Source organism: Arachis ipaensis, chromosome B3 (genome assembly GCF_059453495.1).
Source record: "Arachis ipaensis isolate K30076 ecotype BB chromosome B3, ASM5945349v1, whole genome shotgun sequence".
NCBI classification, from domain to species: Eukaryota; Viridiplantae; Streptophyta; class Magnoliopsida; order Fabales; family Fabaceae; genus Arachis; species Arachis ipaensis.
This window is the reverse complement of record NC_142438.1, coordinates 220,817-242,625: the sequence shown is the minus strand read 5'-3', so window position 1 is coordinate 242,625 and position 21,809 is coordinate 220,817. Positions and strand designations below refer to the sequence as shown.

The 21,809-nt window shown below is 32.5% G+C and overlaps 1 protein-coding gene across 1 annotated transcript; it reads right to left on the bottom strand.

Annotated features, from left to right (window-relative positions):
* Nucleotides 1-707: 707 nt before the first annotated feature.
* On the bottom strand, nucleotides 708-8,227 carry LOC107629485 (DNAJ heat shock N-terminal domain-containing protein). Its single transcript, XM_016332291.3, has 21 exons — nucleotides 8,089-8,227; nucleotides 6,871-7,081; nucleotides 6,705-6,774; nucleotides 6,569-6,611; nucleotides 6,387-6,464; nucleotides 6,205-6,292; nucleotides 6,013-6,095; nucleotides 5,505-5,562; nucleotides 4,979-5,089; nucleotides 4,836-4,893; nucleotides 4,595-4,691; nucleotides 4,090-4,125; nucleotides 3,829-3,965; nucleotides 3,582-3,652; nucleotides 3,437-3,490; nucleotides 2,916-3,058; nucleotides 2,382-2,522; nucleotides 2,020-2,256; nucleotides 1,780-1,839; nucleotides 1,261-1,515; nucleotides 708-1,113 (listed from the first exon to the last, which is right to left on the bottom strand). The coding sequence occupies exons 2-21, from the start codon at nucleotides 6,998-7,000 to the stop codon at nucleotides 961-963; spliced, it is 2,103 nt and encodes a 700-aa protein (XP_016187777.1). The 5' UTR covers nucleotides 7,001-7,081; nucleotides 8,089-8,227; the 3' UTR covers nucleotides 708-960.
* Between the last annotated feature and the right edge of the window lie 13,582 nt (nucleotides 8,228-21,809).

Below are 21,809 nucleotides of genomic sequence, written 5' to 3'. Positions count from 1 at the left end.
GGTCTAATGGACTATACTTTTTTGGTTGCCCAAGGTATCCTCCAACCCGACAGGCCAAGGACTAATCCGTCGCAGATCGGAGCTCCATTTAAGGGTTTGCCGCTGGCCAATGAGTTGCTGCATACACAAGGCGGAATTCAAACCCCCGACACTTGCTTAAGCAGACGAGTGAGCTGATCACTCGACCAACCCAAGTTGGTTAATGGACTATACTATACTTATCATGTGTAAATTTTACAGGATTTGACGTCATGCCCATCTTTCTTATTTTATCTTTTCTCCATAATATTTGTCATTTTCGTTTTTCTATGCACAATGTTAAAACTCAACTTTATTTTATCCTTTTTTTTTTATTTTATGTTCATATGTTATCAAAACTTTATAATGTCAGATCTTAACTTACTATATAGGGTATTAATGCTATCATTCTGTCATTTTAAATAGTCCCATATTTGTTCTAAAGAAATAAAATAAAATTTAAGTGAATGAAATTTGTCTTTAACTTGATCACAAGCAAATCTCAGTGAAATAAGATTAATTGGAATCTAATAAACTCCACTCCACATAGAGACATTTACTATTTTTCATCTTTGAGTTGCTTCTATCAACTATTAAAGCCTTTTGCACACGTAATATACGCTCACTCCATAGAGCTCTCAATTTTGTAGGCACCAAGCTTAAAGAAAGAAACCATTTGAGAGTAAATGTTTTAATCGAAACACCAAATTCAAATAAATTTCTATGATCGGAGCAGGAAAGTTTAATAACATCTATGTACAAAGAAAATCAAGTTAGCTTCTAATCAGCGTGACATCAGTAGTATACGCCCTAATCTCGAGTTGACATGCTGACAGCCTAGTATCATGTTCTAAAGGCTTCAACTAGGAGCCTAATTAGAGTTCAGACCATATAGCACTGTCTTGAAAAGCTACTTTCCTTCAAGGAGAAACCATGTTGAAACTACTCAGATTCAGAATCTGAAAGTGGCATTTGATAAGCACCCTTTGGTTCCGAATCCGTCATAGAAGGATGCTGATTTTTAGTCGAATCTTTAGTTTGCCGCCTTCGGAGACCATCTCTTGGTCTCCGATTTCTTTCATCCTGAGAAGGTTCCTGTCATAATGAAAGGCAGAGATAGTACATTCCTTATATTACTTTTTCTCCTTATAAAAATGTTGAATTATTTTCCAAAACCAAAGATGTGAAAAAATACCAGAATGTGATACATGTTCTGCTATGCAAGATTTAGCCAAAAATTACCTCAGAACTTGGTTGACTTTGTGGATTTGATTCAGATGTCTGAGCTTGTTGGTTCCTTCGGAACCAGATGGTACCCATAGATATTAATGCTCCCAGAAGCAAGAAAGGACCAATTCTTGGATCCTCTTGGTAAACCAAGAGTCCTCTAACAACACCTTGAATCCGTTGCTTGAGATTTTCCAAAGGAACCTTTTGCGCAGTTCTGGACCAACCAGGATCTTTGTCATCTGGAACAAGAGCGGGAGTTCGTAGTGTCTGTGAAGATGCCACAGAAATAAAATAAGAAAACTATAAAGAATTTGACCCATCAATACCTATCTCATTTGAATGCATCAAAATGAATGACATTCATGAAACTATGATCACATAAGCAGATGAAGTTTTTGAATACAGCAATTAACCAGAATTCAAAAACAAATAATTGATTTAAGGAGGCAGAGAAAACATCCCAAGTTATGTCCCTATGTTATATAGTGCTAACAAGCAAAACTTGTAAGTTAAAACATAAAAAAAACTTACAAAGAATGGTAATTCTCTTGTGTCACCATCTTTTATTATACTTGCAATCCATTGGCTTATCTGCAGAAAAGCAAAAAAATATAGAAAATATAATGAGAAAAACTGGATTTAACATCATTATGTCAAGTAATCAACATAATTTTAGATAAGTTATAAAAGAAATGCCAAACTACTTATGGCAGAGAAACATCATACAAAGCACCATTTGCGATGTGGAAATTTCAGTGTAAAAGAACAAACCTCTGAGATATCACTTGCACCCTTATATCTAGCTACAAACTGGCCTGCTTGATCATGTTCACCCTCTAGATCTTTCATCAGCAGAGATTTCCATGTCGGTTTTTCCTCTGTCTTGGTATCCATAGCACTGCTATTCCTCAGGTAACGAATAATAAATAACTGAGGAATATCATCAACGCCCGTGTGTTGTCCACAAGTCTGCTCACTAGCCGGACCAAGGTAAAATCGACAAAAATCCTATGGAAATATATTTCGTTAATAGCTCAGGCTAGAAATAGTTGCAAAGACGAGGAAGAAAGTGCACTGCATTCAAACAAGCTACAAAAGGAAGTAAAAAATCAAACGTAAAACAAAAGGATTACCTTCTGCTTTTCACCATCAAGCCAAGCAAACGTCAACCGCTTTCTTTTAATTACCTCCACAGCTGGAGCTAAGGTTTGATTGTCAGATGATGCATCTGCCTCATTATGCTTAGACAATGTTTCTTTGACCCTGCACATAGTCTATGGATCTGAATTACAACCTCTTCCAAGTATGAATAACAAATGCTTCTTTAAAAGACAAAAATCTAGTTCTACAAAGCAAACATCATGAAAAAAAATAATGATAAAATGTGTAACTATAACCAATACATAGCGCACATCCCCTAGAAAACTAATCCCTGATTACAAAAAAATGTGCAAAATACACAAATTTTGCTATGTTCTTTGTACATCTCAAACAAAGAAAAGTATGAATCTAGTGGCATAGTCATATAGATTGCCTTGTCAGATCCGAGGTATCTTAACAAAGGCAACAGGGAGAGGACTGTTTTATAGAACCCAAATAAGCATAATTCTTAGTGTACATAATGAAAAAATTGAGTTTGTGACTGCATCAAAGACAAAAGTACATACTTCACGCATTTTGTTCAGCGCAAGACCTGGCCTTCCTACTGCAATAGCGCAATACCAAATAATTGTATCATATCCAGCACGAGAATAGCCATGGGGATCACAACCAAGCTCCATTGATGTCACACTTCTTAATTGAGGAAGCTCTGAAAGAAGAAAGAAGAGGGAAAAATGCAACACACTAGCTAGATTAGGGCTTATTCAATAAGGACCTAATTTACAAATTAAAAAAATTGAAGATTGAAAGTCTTAAGAGTAATAGTACAACCCAGTTTACTCATTAAATCCAAAAATTAGTCAAACCTTACGAAGTCATTTTCTATAAACAAGGTTCACTCAGATTTTTTTTTTCTTTTTTCCTTTTTTTCTGATGAATAAGATACCAACATTTCCAGCAACCGAAAGTTCTACAGTGTACTTATTGTGCAAGAATCAAACCATACTTGGCTTATTCCAAAAATATCTTACGTCAAATCAATCCAGTTTAAGATTATGTATGTGCCAAACTATAAATCTATTTCTACCTTGCTGTTTATTGTTTTCCATCATCTTCAAGAAAAATGAATTGTTTACTGAACCTGTAGCACAGAATGCACAGATAGTCAGTCAAATTAAAAGGAGAGGTTAGATCAAATGGTTCTTGGGTAGTATGAGAAGGAAAAAACAGACCATGGTGCACAACAGGTTTGACACCTGGGTCTTTAAGAAATACGACAGCAGGTGCAGATTCTACGCCAAATCTGAAATTTTTTTTTTTAAAGAATGAACAAACAATTAAATACATCATACAAGGTCATGCAATGAATCAATAAGCTAGTGAACATAAATATTCAAAACTGTGTATCACCATCTACATGGAAAAGTAGTACCGAATAATCTTTTGACAAGATTAATTTTTGTAAAAATCATCACTTACGCTCCCATCCAATAGGAAGACTCCTCTTCCCGCCAAAGAATGAATGCGAATGAAGCATAATCCCAATAATCTTTTGCTGCTTGTCGAATAAATGGAGCAGCACGTTCCCCAGATTTCGTGAAAAAGATTACTTTTACCTATAAACCAAGGGTCCGCAGAAACTAAACCATTAATGTCCTTTATAAAACAATATTTGTGTTAGAAAACCAACGAATCAAACATTTTGAAATCAGCATGTGGCAATAAGAAAGGGAATTGTACCTTATGATGACTACTCTTTCCAAAAAGTTTTGGCACCTGAAATATTTTGAAAGTTTTAAAATAAACTTCCACTCAGTAACCATAGAACTCTAAGCAAAGACGAATTATAATGCCAAAAGGAAATCAAGTGCAAGGGTGAATTAATCTTCATATTTACTATATGAACCCTATTTAGGTTTCAGTTGTGTTTAACAGACCAGTACCATGAACTATGCTTCTCCTTTCCTCATTGCCAAAACGATACCTAAAGGCTGATGAAATGCTTTTTTAATTATTTTATTGTAACCAATCACATCCTCTCTTTTGTTAGTCACCTTGCTCCACCGTGATATTTTTCTTTAGCAACTTAATTCTCCAACAATCACTGTGGTTTGCCGCCAAAATCACCAGCGTTTAAAGGATTGTATCACTACCACAGACATTTTTATTTTGAGAGATAGAGAACTCTGCTTGGCACATTGACACAAACGAGCAGTATTATATCTTTAGAGTTCAGAAAAATTACCAGTGACTCCTTCGAGTAGTAGTTAATTTGAGGTAAAGCTAGTACAGTTGTTGCAAACCAATTTGTAACCTTGTCCACAGTAAGCTCTCCATCAAACCTATGTGGGAAGAAATCATGTAACATGTATGTAATAATGTGTAACCATCGATGTTAAATATATCTGCTGACAATTGAGTGGTAAAGGATTTATAAAATTGCAGTTGCCACTATTGTCAAATCCAGGTCTTAAAGTAAAACTCACCTACTAAAACATTTTACATCACGGCATCCGGGAGGAATAGCAAGAAGATATGGAATTCCTGAATAGTTCAATATGTCAAGATAAGCCAGACATGATCCTTCTCTCAATTCAAAACTAGAACTTTGACTGTATTCAGCACATACCATTTCTGAAGTAAGGTTTTCCTGTTGATCTTTTATCAGCTAGGTAGACAGCTAATTGCACCTCACCAAGTTCCACCATACCAGTATTTGCAAACGGATGCAATAGAGAAGCTAAATGCAAAGGAATTAGTCAGAATCATCTCATCCATATAGTAGTGAGCGATATAATGGTTAGAGTCCTAAATCACTTAAAGATGATAGCATTTATAAGTATTTGGACAACCCTCTACATGCAGCAAGCTTTTGAGATTGAGTTAAGCTCTGTTAATTGAGTTAATGTTGGCATATCTCTTTAAGAAAGGAAATCTTCTTCCCAAGAAAAACGGAAGAAAAATAGATTGGTACCCTGCCATCATTTTGGATGAAGAAGCCCTCCACAAAAAGGGAGAAACGGAAAAGGCACAATCACTCAATACAAAAATATCCTTTCATTATGAAACAAACATGTAGTTTCTGATAATAATAATAATAATAATAATAATAACAAACAAACAAACAAACAGGAGTTCATCATCAATAAACATACCAATTTTATTCCAGGATTCTGAAAATTGAGCACAGCGTTTGCTCCCCGATGAATATAACTGATCCAAATGCATTTGGCATGGATATCAAGTCAGGCATCAATGAAACAATAAAGAAATTAAAAATTGTGGAATCAGGCAAGAGAGTGATACAGAGTTTGAAAAGGCAAGATCAATCAAACCTATCTTTTGAGAGACAGCTACAAACCCAAAAGTAAACTTGCTATAGATTAATTAAGCATTCAAAGTTACAAATGTGAACCAATAGAGTTCTTAGTTTCCAAATCTTAGAGATAAAGTAATGACAAAACAACTCATTTGCCAGCATATTGTTACAGGAAGAAATCAATACACGATGCTTGAGATATTTGAAAAATACAAAACTGAACATTCACAAACTCGAATTCTCATCATTAATAAAATTCAACTGAAAGGAATTCTAAGAGTGAAATGCAATAATCGTAACGATAGGAAATTAAAATATATCAGTATATTCTATGCTGAATATACCTGAATTAGCCATGGCTTTGTAACTGGAAATATAGACTGGAAGTCTAGTGCGGTAATGACTTTATGAGAATGATCAATAGGCCCTGAGAGGTTAAAACAATGTAAATCAAAATTAAATTATTTTGTCTGTCTTATATCCTACTAAAAGGATCTATATAAATTCTCATCAATCACGTTGGAGTGTTAACTAACCAAAAGGAGGAGGGACATCTAGTAGAGGGAGATCCAATTCCGAAATGCGTTTTCCAGCACAATTCTTGCTGGCATTCTCAAGAATATGCTACCACCAATAGACCACATTATAAGAGAAACAAGCAGGGAACAATTGTAGAAAACATGCACAAGTCTTCAAAGAATGAGAAAGAAATACTCACAAGTTGATCATCAATCCCAAATAGGTCATAATCTCTTTTCCACAAGGGATTTGTCAGCAACTCATAAGCATATTGAATCTGTAAATCATGCTACGATTAAAACGAATCACAGAAACAAAACCATAGTAAAAGCGGAATGAGCATATGCATTACACGGAACGAAACCATAAAAGCACACAAACCTTTAAGAACTGACAAGTATCAGGAACTTGGGGAGCCGAATTCCTGAGAGTGCAGAGAATGCAGGTGACAAGGTTACCAATTATTTTGAGAGCTAATAATTTCAGAAAACAGGAGAGGGAGGAGATGGAAAGATACCAGTTGGATTGAAGAGTGTGGTAAGAGTCTCTGACCTTGTCGACCGGACTATAGGTGTCGATTTTGAGCACTATGATCAGCAAAGCACAAAAAAAAGTTTATCTTTTTGAAGAATAATAATAAGAAGGAAGAAGAAGGAGGAGGGGGATTGAGTATAGAGTAGCACCGTCGTAGTGGGAAGGGGGGAAATAATTGGGAATGAGGAGAAGCTGGTAGAGCATGGCGAAGGCGAAGAGAATGAGAGGGACGGCGTAGGCTCTGAGAGTGGAAGCCATTGATGGCGATGAAGGAGGCATCACACTTTGCTCGCGGCTTCGGATACTTTGAGGTTTGCCGCTACCACAAGTCTAGTTTCTACCTCAAGTCTTCACTTTCGTCTTTTTAAAAGGAAGAAAAGAAAAGATAAAAGATTATCTTAAATTTAAATTTTAAAATTAATTAATCTTAAACTATCTTATAAAAATCATTAAAGGAACAATTAAAATAGATTTTAAAAATTCCAAACTATCTAAATAAATATTTAAAATTTAACCCTAGAAAAACATCCGAAATTTTGTTAAAAAACACCGACTCAAATATAAACATACAAAACTTTAATGTTATAATTCCAAACTAGAAATTATATTTATTGAAATAAATATTTATAATAGTCCGAAATCCAAATGAACATTTCAATCATAATAGCAAAAGAACATTCAAAAAGCTACTTTTTTTTTCAATGTTAATCTCTTAGCTATATGTTAAAATATATAGTCATGAGAACCCATGTTTATCTAAAGGATGGAATGTATTTTCAGTTATTCTTTTTTATCATAAAATTATAATACATAATAGAAATATGTATTATCATTGTAATGTTTTCTGCTTTTTTAGTATATTATTATATTATTGTTGAGTGAAAATCAATAAATCATATGAAGATATGTTGTATTGTAATTGAGTTGTTTACCCGAATAAGTGATTTTAGGAAAATTAATTGAGTGAAACACACACAAAATCTAAAAGTCTAGGTCCAAATTTAGCATAAATAAAACGATGAAGGAGAAGAAGTAAGTGGATGGAAATAGAAGAAGTGGTTTGAAACATGATTAGGAAAGAAAGTATTGAAAAGCAAATAGCAATAAGTAGTAGATAATAGCATCTAAGAATGAATTTGGGAAGAGCCAAGTAGCACGAGGCAGAGGGAGATGAAGTGATGATATAAGCAACAGAATTAGCTTCTCTTAACATGCGTTTGAAACAAGCTTTTCAGTTTTGTTATATCATTTCCTCCCTTCCTAATCCTTTTTAGTAGTCAAGTATGTATCTTACTCTCGCATTTCTGTGGGACTATAGAATCCCAACATTCACCAATCAATTACACATTTTACTCTCATCCTCATACCTTAACATTTGAACAAATTCAGGAGCTTCTGCAATGTTGTCATCTACAGGACTCAGCGCAGTGCCAACTGTGATGATCTGCTGGCATCCTGCTGAATAGCCTCACCTTTTTCGCAACCATTCATTAGCTTGGAGAAGAGTGCTTTTGCAGCTTGGTTGCCAGAGAAGGAATTGGCCATTTTGTTGAGTAAGCATGGCACAGAGGAGTGTGTAATAAGTGGTTGTTCTTGTTGAGAGATGAGTTCCAGTAGTTCTTGATTTCGTTGTCTGTTCGATTAGGCAAGTGCTTGGCAAGAAGTGCATGGAGTCTTAGAATGGTCTGCTCAATCGGCCTCGCTTAATGCCAGGTCTGAGGTAGTTAAACCACCTCAGTCTGCAACTCTTTCCAGGGCCATAAGTGTGAATGTATGCTTTGAGCTTCTCATCTTCTTCAAGAGACCAAGCACCCTTCCTCACATGCTCATGGCTACAGCAAGGAGACCTTCCCATTCATCCACCAACAAACAAACAAAATGGCTTGTGCCTGTGGAGCACCCGTTCAGAGACAGATGCCTTTAACTCACAACCTGACAACCATCAATGGAGGACTCGGGGCCTAATCATGGTCCTTCCTCTGCAAATTTTTCTTAAATAAATTCAATATAGCATTATCAGTTTAATAAATTATTAACCAGTTTAATAAAAATGTCTAATAATAATATGACACATGTAAACGTCTTTAAAAAAATATTTTTAATATCTTTATTAAAGTGGTTTCTTACATTTAATGCTGTGCAATTATATATTTTTTTTATGGTTAAATGTTGACTAGATTTTAATAGAAACTTTTTCTAACACTATTTTCCAAATTTAATTTTTTTATTTGGTAAAATACTAGATTATCTTCAAAATCAAGTGAATTGCTCCTACTTATCACTTATGCGTCGTTTTTTTTTTTCTTTTTAACTAAATTTGTTAGTTTTTAATGATAATTTTTTTATAAAAACTATGATGTGCGAACAAAAAATATCTATATGTATATGTATAATGTATTAAACTATTAATGTGTCCATGATTTATGATTCATCAGTGTCTCCCCAGTCCCCACTGTTGATAATTTCCTTATCACATCCATGGAGTGGAATGGATAAGCAAATGTAGTACTCAAATACACGCGTCTGACAACTATGATTTTATATATTATTGGATAACATGTGAAACTCATATAAAACTGGATTTTAAATTTTTATCAAAACTAAAGAAGCGTCTTTCAACTCAGTTTAGTATAGAATAAAAAGTTACTGCACAGGATATTTTTAATTATGATTCTTATATGATGTGTTATGCAGAGGCAAGAGCAGCTTAAAATAGAGTTTGGAAGGGAATGAGACGGTGTTTTGTTAATAGAGAAAAAAGAAAATACTGAAAGGGTAAGACAGAATATATGGCTGAAAGGGATGGGGGGCCGTGGTAGTTGTGGGTAATAAATGAAAGTGAGGCAATGAGCCATTGTTTGTCCCCATGATTTGAGGCATCTTAGGGGAACGTGGCACCATTCTTTGCAAATAATAAAATTCATTCTTTTACCTGAGGATTATTAGGTATTGGTGGATATTTTCAAATTTATTTTATGACAGTGAGTCTCCAAAGTGTTGTGGTGTCCCTGTCGCCTTAGTATTTGTTTTGAGGTATTAGAATAGAGATTGAGAGATTGAGATACAATATTATGTTTGTTGACTCAGAGATTGATATTAAAATTTTTGTCTTTGTTTCTAAAATTTCAGTATTTCAGTACCTCCAAAAAGTAAAGACACAAAGGACTGAAATTTTAATAACATTTTATACCTACAATACTCTCATTTCAATTAATTAATTCCATTTTTATCCTTTGTGTAAATTAAATTAGAGTGTTATTCTTGTTTTAATTTCTGTCTCTCACTTTGTACCAAATAAAATATTAAAATTTATTTCGATATCTGTCTTTCAGTCTCAATCTTTCCGTCTCTGTCTCTCTATCAAACGCAGAGTAATGGAATGGGCAGGCTAAGGGCTATACAAGTTGGTTAAATAGACCCACATTCGTTTATAAAATAAAAATGAGTAAGAAATTGTGGTTAAACAACTAAGCTTTCTGGGTCATTAAGTACCTAATAATCTCTAATGGGCCCAGCCCATTAGCAGAGAATAATTAATTGACGAAACTTCATACTTGGTACATGTATTAAACGGTGGTGGTCATGACCAAAAAAAAAAAAAAAAAAAAAAACCAGTGGTGGTTAATGTACCAAGTATCGAGCTTCGTCTAGTTAAAATGTTTCTGAAAAATGATTAATCGTGAGAGCAGCAGAAATAAATGTTGACCAAATTAGATTTTACTTTGATAACTAGTTATATTAAAATATACAATTATATGACTTCTAAAATAGTGATATACATAATTATTAGAAGGTGTAAACTCAGGTGCAGTCGACTTCACGTGAAGTTAATACTTGAGAACCGTTAGATAATTTGACTGATTTGACTAAATTTTTATCTAACGTCTCTCAGATATCAACTTCACGTGAAGTCGACTTCACCTGAGTTTCCACCTTATTAATTGACATAAATCTTCCACATTAGAATTTTCTCATTATTATATTATTAAATAAACTTCATTCAAAATTATGAAAATCTAAAGATCATATATACATTTATAATAGTTTTCATATGATCCTTTCTCTTTCTCTTTTTCTTTTTAAGCACAACCGTCTCTAATCTCTATTAAACTTATATATTAAGTCCTAGATAGAAATTGAAATCCAGTAAAGTCCAAATTGATGAGTAGTTTGGATCAAACAGAAGCATACAAATAAAAGCATGTGGCATTTGGGCCTGCCTTACCGTAGCATATCACAACTTTGGAGGCAACAATCTTCATGATGGCGATGCCATCCCATTTCTATATATCACAGTTGACTATCTTAGTGGAACAATTATTGAAACATTTCTCATTCATTTTACTACTGTGCATGCACCATTATATGGACAAATCTTGCAACATCAAATATTTACCATCAACGATTTGTGCTACTTTCTCATCAATTATCTCAACTAATTTAATCAGACTCCACATATACAACCCCATTCTGGACTTATCCAAAACATTTCGTTAGGTCGTATGGGTTAACCACCAAAAACCCCCCAAAATTATTCAAACACAGACAAAAATGCACCCAAATTTTACTTTCGACAAAAATGTCTTCAAATAATTTAAAAACACAACAAAAATACTCGACAGTAAATATATATTTTCAAAAAATATTTTAGAGATTGAATTTTGATGCAATTTTTTGCAAGTATGATTATAAAATTGAGATATTATTATCCTTAAAATTTGGTAGTTTTTCGTTAAGTATATATTTTTCTTATAATTTTTTTGTTAACAACCAATAATACTTTTAAAAAATTATAAAAAAAACATATATATTTTTAAGAACAATAATATCTCATTTGTTTAATCATTCTTGCAAAAAATCACATCAAAATTTAATCTCTAATGTATTTTTGGAGAAATACATATTTAATGTTAGTTTTTTTGTAAGATTATCTAACATTAAATATGTATTTCTCAAAAAATACATTAGATATTGAATTTTGAAGCTATTTTTATCAAGCATGATTAGAAAAATAAGATATTATTATCCTTAAAATTTGGTAATTTTTTGTTAAGTATATAATTTTTTTGTAATTTTTTTATTAACAACCAATAATACTTTTAAAAAATTACAAAAAAATACATACTCAGCAAAAAATTACCAAATTTTAAGAATAATAATATCTCATTTTTCTAATCATGCTTACAAAAAATTGCATCAAAATTCAATCTCTAAGATAATTATTAAAAATATATACTTACTGTTGGATATTTTTATTGTATTTTTAAATTATTTAAAAATATTTTTATCGATAGTAAAATTCAAATACATTTTTGTTAGCGTTTGAATAATTCAATGGCATTTTTTGTAGTTAACCCTATGTCGTATATATTCACTAATCAACTTTATTTGCACCAAAAGATACATACAAAAAATGTAGATGATAACACTGTTTTCTTATACAGTTCTCTCTTCATCCGCCTTCATATAAAGTGAACACACTTTTTCAAATCCAACAATCTGCCTCCACGTTTCCATTAACCTTATGAGCGAGGTGCATGAATTTGAGAAAATGCATTTCTTGATAAGTTGCTAGTAATTGAGAGAAACAGCACTGGAAATTATGATTTATCACACGAATAAAATAAATATTTTTATGTTATTGTCTATATTAGTCATTTAGTATATAATTGAATGATTATGTAAAAGAAAAAAAATTAATATCAATGCATTAAAATTAGATACAAAATTAATTTGGTCTTTCAAAAAATAAGCATACCTATCACATTAAATTTTTATTGGTCTAAGAGAGTACATTTCTATAATAACTCCTGAGATTTATGGAATTATCTAATTTAATTTTTGAGGTTTTAATTTCACTATATAGTAGTTCTTTAGATTGAGCTCCGGGTACTAAAGTAGTTTTTAAGCTCATTTTCGATAATGACTCAGTTATTTCAGTGCTGATATGGTTATCATGTGTCACACTGTCACCTTTCAACCACTCCTCTTCTTCTTCCCCTCTTTCTCTACCGCATTCTTTCTCTTTCAGCAGTCACTTTTGTCATTTCTCTCCCCTCTCCTCTCATTCTCAACTCTCTCCATCATTTTCTTCCTTTCTTTCGACCTACTTTAATTTTCTCAACCCTCCGCCACCTCCCTTATACCCTCTCATTCCTCGCCTCACGCTCTATCCTACAAAATTGCATAATTTTGCCGCCACTTTCCACCGATCCCATCTCACTCGAATTGAAGCAGAACGAATACTGTATATTTGAGACGGTCTTTTCATCTGGCACAGAAAGAATGCATATGACAAAAGAATCTAAAACTATTGTAAGTGATGATGGAATGGATGCTACTTTACTTTTAGTTGCTTAGCAGTGTTAGAAAATAACATTAATTTATGGGGTTTACACTTCAGCAGCATTGAGTGAACATGCAAAGAGTTTTTTCTAGAAAGCTTTTGTTGCCCCCCTAATATGAATCCTAACATCAAAGAATTTGAAGTTAGTGTTACTAATCAGAAAAATCAAATTGTACAAAATAATGAATTGAAAGACATAGAAAGTGTGGAGAGCTTTTTGGAGAAGGATGCAGTTGACTATTAACTCTCCTTTAGTAAAGGATGTAGTCTCGGGTGTCCATGAGCTTTAAGCCTTAGTTTGGATTACAGATGAGTCAGGTAATGACATGATTGGAAAATCCGTCAAAGGAGATGCTATTGTTGGTTGACATTGGTTGGGATGACAAAGCTAAAGGAGGCGGCAGAGGCCTCGACGATAGAGTTGGCAAAGTCAAAGAAGGACTCGACGGAAATGCGTTCATGGCAGCAGGCAAGGGGGTTAGCAGAGTGGATGTTAGCATCACAGGTGATGCAAAAGACTACTAAAAAAGGGCCACAGAAAGAGAAGAGTGCAGTGGAGAGGGAGAGAAAGAAGAGGAGAGACCAGTCTAGCCCAGCGTGACACATGATAGTCACGTCAGCACTAAAATAACTTAGTCATCACTAGAAATGAGTTCAGAGACCATTTTGGTGCCTTGAGCTCAATCTGAAGAATTACTATACAGTGAAATTGAAATCTCAAGATCGAATTAAATAATTCAATAAATTACAAGGACTATTATAGGAATTTATTCCATTTAAGGACATAAAATTAATCGTATTATATTTAGAAAAAGAATTTCGCTAGGGAGACAATGAAAAATCTTAACAATGTGTACAATCGATTTTGAATTTGTCCTAATACAAGAAAAAAAAGAAACTCAAACAGTTATTTCAAAAAATTAACCATCTCAATCCTAATTTACCAAAGGAATTTACCTAAATACCCTCTTCTTCCCCCAAAACCGTCTGCTACCTCACCCTCATCAATCATCACACCTCTCCGGCGTTAGAAGCTCCTTTACCGGCCATCAAACAACCATCCACGTAGTTATTAAAATAATCATCCGACTATCTAATGAAATGATCATCCAGCATTTGTTAATTGTATATATTTAAACTGAAGCAAACAAAATAACCATCTAATTAAGAATTAAAATGACCATCTACATGTGTAGTGAATTGAACATCCAACATTTAAATTCGTCCGTTAATGTATATACCTTGAAGATGTAAGGGGAGCGAAATCCAAGAAAGCCAAGTTGGCCGAAAACCTTCGCAACACCATGAAACAAAGCACCCGCCTTCTTGATATCTTCAATCCGATGCACCACATCCACCGGAGGCAACCCACCGAACTCCAAATCACCATACACGTGGCAGCATTCCCACCCGCTGTATGTCGCGGATGAAGATGCTAGGACGGTGAAATTCGCCGGCTACCGGGGGCTGCACAACCGCCGTGTTGGTGGGCTGCGCGAAGGACGCAACGTGCGCGAAGAAGTGTCTTCGTCAGACGTTCTCAGACAGCTGGGCGCATTGGGTTGCATTTTGGGCGGCAGACGGTGGTGATCTTCGCGGCGTCAGTGCAGAAAGAGTAAAAAAGACTGCCGAAGAAAAAAAAACTACAACACGTTCTTCGTAAAATAAAAGAATACGTAACTTTCCCATAACTAAATCCATATTTTTTTAAATTTAAAATTAAAAACTATTAAAAATTAATTAAATTAATTATTAATTGATTATAATTTTAATTTTATTCCTATTATACACATTATATACTAAATTCATTATCTCCCTATACCTTCTCTTAGAAAAATATAACCAAATTAAAGGTAGATACGTTTACGTTATGTGAGCCTTTGCTTTTTGTTCTAGGGGAGAAAAACTGAAACTGAGAGCGACTTGACTAGCTTGGGCTTGGAAGGAATAAGTGTGGGCCCCTAGGCCCAGGCCCGTAAAAGGTGTAGACACGTGGCATTGTGCGTTGGATGATGCCAGTGAAAATGGGGTTAAGGGTGGGCCATGATTGATGTCATTTTGTGTGGGACACACATTCTTAGCTGTTAACCGTTAGGATCTCATGCATCTACGGGACCCACCTTTTTACACGTATTTTCTCCATCTCACTTCCTCCTCGTATTCACAAAGCCGTCCTCCCTAGTAGTAATAATATGAATTCAATTTATAATAAGGCTAAATTCCCTATACACATATTCCTTAATTATCATAATTTTTTCAGTTGAATTAAATTCGCTAAATTCTAATACTACACTGCTTTTATGTTTCACACATATACACACAAAAAATTTATAACAACCACCTGGATAGTGATCACTAATTAAATATAATAAGTAGATAATAAGAATATAAGATAATATCATGTTCAACACAGGTACACATACACTTGTATTTTGTTATATTTTATTTAATTTATTATATATATATGTTCCATGTCTTTATAAGATTTGTCACTAATTAGGAATAAGATACTCCATAACAACCTTACATATGCAGATCAACTATAGTGCTCAATGCAGTCTGACATTTTTTATATTATAATTTGCCAACATCAGGTACAGCACAATTATTTGCCAAACATTATAAAAGGATACAATTTACCCAAAAAAACTAGAAAAGGATAAGGAACATGATGGCAGCCAACACTCAATTTAATAGGAATATGCTGGTATACGGTTTCAGAAATATTTGGTAACAAAAAAAAATCAATTAAAAACAGCTATAATTTACCTTATTTAGTATTTATTAATTATTGTGATAATTAATGAATGTTAAATAAGACAAATTCTGACTGTTTTTTTGTCTACCTAATATTACGGTCCATTTTTCATCAATAATATATGTCCTTATAATTTGAGTCTGAAATTGCACCCGCAAAAAATTAAAAGGAAAAAAAAAAGAAGTTTAAAATTAAATATAGAATATAAGGCTACCTATGTTAGGTTATTCATAAAAAAAGTAAGGAATCAATTGAATAACTTTAATTTTAAAGAATAAACTTTCATACTAATTAATAAAATTAGTGGGAACCTTCTTTGATATATATGTGTTTAAATAATATTACTAACAACATCAATTGAACATTGGATTATATATATCCACCTAATAATTAATTAAATAAGAGAAAATTTAATTTCGTGTGTGATGCAACCAATTTATTGAGGCATAGCCTTGTGTGTGGTTCTGGTTATAGCCGTTGGAATTGAGAGATCTCTATGTATTGCTATGAATATGTGTGAAGGTGTGTGCAGTGAAAGAGAACACACAATAATATTCAGTTTCTCATTCATAAGACTGTCTTTATTTGTAGAGACATAGAGACACAGAAATAAAGATAATATATTCAAGATATTGAATTAGTATATTTTGTGTTCATTATAATAGAAAAGATAGAAAGACATTAACAAAAGACAACTTATTTTTATTTTTTCTTTTAAAATTTTTGTTAATTTTTTATAATTATATTTTTTATTATTATATTTTTTATTTCAAATTTTTTGAATAAAAAAATAAAAATAAATTAAATTTTTATAATTCGTTTTAATTTATCATCAAATAAAATATAAAAATACAAAATTTTATATTTCTGTCTTATATATTTTATTTTTAGTATCTTATCTTATTTTATTCTCAGAAATAAACCAACTTATTAATAGTATTCAGATGTCTTTCTCTTTAGCTCTACTCATATATTGGCCTGGCCTATACATTTGTCATACAATTGAAAGGTATTAAAAAACTAGAAGGGTCAAATTTTATATTACTATATAGATTAGGGTAACAATTGACCCCATAATGAGTATAAATTTTATTCTTTTAAATTTCATCTTTTTCTTTATAAATAATCGAACTAAATAAACACATTTTTTATTGGTCCATGCTAACTGCAGAAATAAATTCACAAATTGATTTTTAGTCTTTTAGAATATTATTAGATAAATTAATTTTCAGTAAAACAGAATAAATTAATCCTGTATCTTTCATAAAATTTAAACCATTAAACCCATTTTAGAAAAATGAATGTCTAATTTGTCACTCTTTGAAGAATTTTAGAAATTAATTTATCTTGTTATTGTTAACAATTAATTTATGTAATATTCTAAAAGATCAGAGGTAAATTCGTTAATTTTGTTTTATTAAAAGATAAAATAATCCCCCCCCCCCCCCTCTCAAATATAAATAATTAAAAACCCATTTAAAATATCAGTCAGTAGATATGCATCCAATGCAACCAAACATACCTTAAAGAATCATTTAATTTATGAGTTTTGTATTGAAGTAGTTGGACCTTTTTATAACTTTGGTACCTATGATTATGACATGTATGTAGCGGATTAGTAAGCGATGAGAGATAATGAATGCATTCAACAATATAAATATGTTTTTTTTTATGTCAAAATTAAAGTATAATTATTTATATTATTTTTTATTAATTTAAATTTTTTAGAAAATGATTTTATGATATTATAAAATTTTATATCTAGAATTTAATCTTTGATAAATTTTTAAAAAATATAACATAAGACAGATAAAAAAAAAAGAAACATCTATACAAAAAATCAAATAAATCTTGCTTAAAAGAATATGCTAAAGATATAATTATTTATATTATTTTTTATCTCATTAATTTTATTTTTTTAAAATAATTTCACGACAATTTTTTAATTAATTAATTGTGCATCGTAAGTAAATATACCAAAGCTATGAGATTATATTGAAGGCTTTACACTCATTATATAATATAATGTTTTCATTATTGTTTTAAATTTCTAGTTACTGTAATTGAAAGCTGAATTAGTTTAACCCGTTTATTGACCCACCAATCAAATTTAATTTCATACTCAAATATTTGGTTTCCTTTTTTTTTTTTTTTTTTAATATGAGCTAGTTAGGCCAAAGCTGTAAAAGACACATATCCAGTGAATTAATACAGTTAATAGATCAAGGCGTGTAGGACTCTCTAATTAGGGGAGTTCTGAAAGAATTTATTTATCATGTTCATTAAATAAAACTACCACATGTTACAAATGCGATAATGTTTTTTTTTTGGACAAAATAAGAAAATGAGCATGAATTAATGTTCTCATCATGCTATGTCATTACAGCTTCAAAACGCAATGCATCGATTACATGAAATGGGAAATGAATGATTTGATGACAAATTCAAATGAATAAACTCAAACCATAAATTAAAAGTCACATATACATACATGCAAAACAAATTTATTTCCTTTATATATATAACCGATTTCCCAACAGGTATTGAAACCAATTGGTTCTAATAATCGGATTAACCATTTCTCTCTACAACCCTATAAGTGAGAACATAATATAGGAAGAATTTTAAGAGGACCGAAAACACCGGTGTTCTAGTTGTTTTAATCGTTGATCTGAATTATAAAAAATATATAATATATATTAATTAAAATCAACGGTTAAAACAAGCGAAACACCGGTGTTCCGGTACACTTGAAATTTTTTCCATAATATATGTCTTTGTGTTTCCTTTTTAACTTTACTTGATTTTCTGTTGAAGATGGTTTGCATCTGGTCCTACACTGATTTCAGTACATGTCACATTCAATTTTGTCTTCATTTGCACAAATTCAATGTTCTTGCTTGACTGTACAAGCATTTATTCAAAATGAGATATGATACTTTTACCGTTGTTCTTTTGTATTCATTTTTTTTTTAATTTTTCGATAAATGAAATATGAGATTTATATGGTGTGAATTTTACTCTCTTTTTTTATTATCCGTGTGAGTTATTTTTCTCTTTTTATTAGTCCATAATTATATATTATTTAACAAATATTTTATTTTTTATACAGACAAATTTTATCTTATTGGTTCTGAATTTTATTCTAATATGTTTGGCTTTTTTGTTCTATTCGTAAATAAAGATATCATCTATGAGACTTTCGTAAAAGAGGATAATCACGGAATATAATTGAATTGTTTAATTCACTATAAAAAAATCGCTGAGTACCATAGAATTTTCTGTCGAATTTAGCATCGTGTGTTATTGTCGGATTTATAGACAGAAATTGAAACTATTTTTTCGTGTCAAACATTTACCGTCAGATTCGATATTCCAACAATAAAACCACTGGTAATATATAATTTGAGGGAAAATGGAAAACTTAGTGCGGGTTCGTTACTGTTGGAGTTACCGTCGGATCTATCCGACGTTAACTCAATTTAGTGTGACGCAACGTTTTGGTCATCCACAAAATATTACCGTTGGAATAAATCCGATGGTAATAATTCCTAAAATTCAAAGCGCGAACCCTCTCCACCTTCATTTTGAATCCCCCCTCTCTCTCTACCCTCTCTTCTCCCACACTCTCTCTAACCCTCTCCTTACCGCTCCGTCAGCCCCGCCGCCGTCGACAGCCCCTCTGCAGCCTACTTTCGCCGCCTCCTCTCCCCTCACCCTCTGCAGCCCACTCTCTCTCTAACCCTCTCCCTCGACATCCTCTCCGATAGCCCCTCTCTCTCGCCTCACCATCCACCTCTGCCACCCACCACCAACAGTGCTGGCCCTCCAACATTTTCCCATCGTCACTGTCATCGCTGCTACCATTGTTATTGCCATTGCTGATGCCGCCATTACTGCCGCTGCCTCCTTCTCTATTCTCTTCTCTACTCCTACATTTCAGGTTTTTCTTTATTTTAATATTAATTTCAATCTTTGTTTTAGTTATCCTTAGTATTATTGTAGGTTTTAGTTGTTAATTGGTGTTATGTTTGAGTTCGATTTCATTTTTAGTTTTAGAGGATTTAAGTTGTTAAGATAGGTTAGATCTAAAGTATTAGGTTTTAAGTTGTTGAAAAGTGTTTGAAATTATGAATGAATTGATCGATTAAGATAGTTTGTTTGGATATTCTGCTAGAAATGTTGCGAATTACTACAACTAGTATTGTTGATCGAAAAAAATTTTCGATAGAAGTAAGTTGAATCGAAAAGAGTTAAGTGTGATTTTTCGAGAGGATACACGTGTAAGTATAAAGTTGGAGGTAATCGGTAGTGTTGATTTGGATTTCGATTGTTTTGTTGATTGAGTGAGCCAAATCGAGTAGAAGACTCGATTCGAAGAATTGAGTAAGGTCTTCGAAAGAGCCAGTCGAGTAATAAGGGTTGGAATATCTATAATCATGCGACGGGAACGGTTACCAAGAGAGACTGCACTTCAAATTTGAAATATTGTATTAAATTTTAATTAATTGTAAATTAATCGTCAGTTATGTAAGATTAGCCTATAAATACTAGGAAACATTAGTGAATAAAGGTTGAAATCTTTTAAGAAGAAACACTCTAGCACTCTCACATCCCAGCAAATTCCCGAATTTGCAATCGAGTTACATTTTCTGTAGGGTTCCTCCATCTTCTTCTTTCTTTCAATTTATTCTTCTGTAAACTTAACATTTCAATTAATTATATTTACCAAGTGTTTTTTATTTTTATTGTTCAATTTATCCTTCTGCGTTTAAATTTTTTATGTTAAAGTCCATTGATCCAATCGAAGGCATTTTATTGTCTTCCTTTAATTTCATTGCAAACCTTTCTATTTATTATTTATTTAGTTTTCAAAATTTTAATTTCCAAGTCCTATTTACTAGTTTACCGATTTGCTTTATTTTTATTTTTAAATTTGGTCTAATCGAAGATGCTTTGATGCACTTCTAGAAAACTGGTACTCACACAGAAGAGTAGGTTTCGCTCCCAGATCACTAGATATTGAACCACCATCGATTTGCTAAAAATCGACAAAACAAGTATATTGTTAATGTTGACTTCTTGTCAATTAGAGTTGAAAGAATGATTGATTGTGCTATTTGATATATTTGATGCTTTTGAATGCCAAGTCTTTGATAATATGCCTCTTGTAATAATTGAATTTTTGGTGTGTATGTAGTGATATAATGCCACATTTGTTTATTCATGAACTTACTTTCAATCACTATATATCACACTTTAAAACTTTACTTTTGCACAAATTCATCATAAACTATTGTTGTCTTTTGTATGTGTATTAATATTTTTAGATTTGGTGAATTTAATTGAGTTTTGACTGATGTTGTGGATTGAGGTTGGTTGGATTTATGAAAACCGTAAAAGTGGATATATGTCCAATTTTAGGAAAAGTTATATCAAAATTTTTTTAAAATAATATAAATGTTGAAGGATTTATGTTGTATATGCTGATTAGTGTTAGTTGGTATTCTCTTTGCAGACATGATGACAGGTAGCAGAGGTATCACGAGTCAGTCTCGTGGTCGTGGTAGGGGAGGGTTTCCACCGGTACCCCCAGTGACTTTTCAGCTATCACCCTCTATTTCGACTACCCTGTTGACCCCTGTGATGTCACAGGTGGGTCCACCAGACCAGCAGTTCAACATGGTCATGAACCCCAACTACATGTCTCCTTCTGCTACGCCCCTTTCAACTCCGATCCAGCTACAGAGACTGCGGTACCAGAATCCTCTAATGCGTCCCAATAAGATGTCCCTCAAACACTGCCCGTCACATAATTGAGGATTCAGCCTGATGGCATGACGGCGTGAGTACTATTTTAATATCTTTTATTCGTAATTTATTTTGAATTTGTTAAGTTTTATGAGTTCTTATGTGTTTGCTAATCTTAAATTTTTTTTATTGATAAGTGTACATACACAAACAACAATGTATATACATAGGAG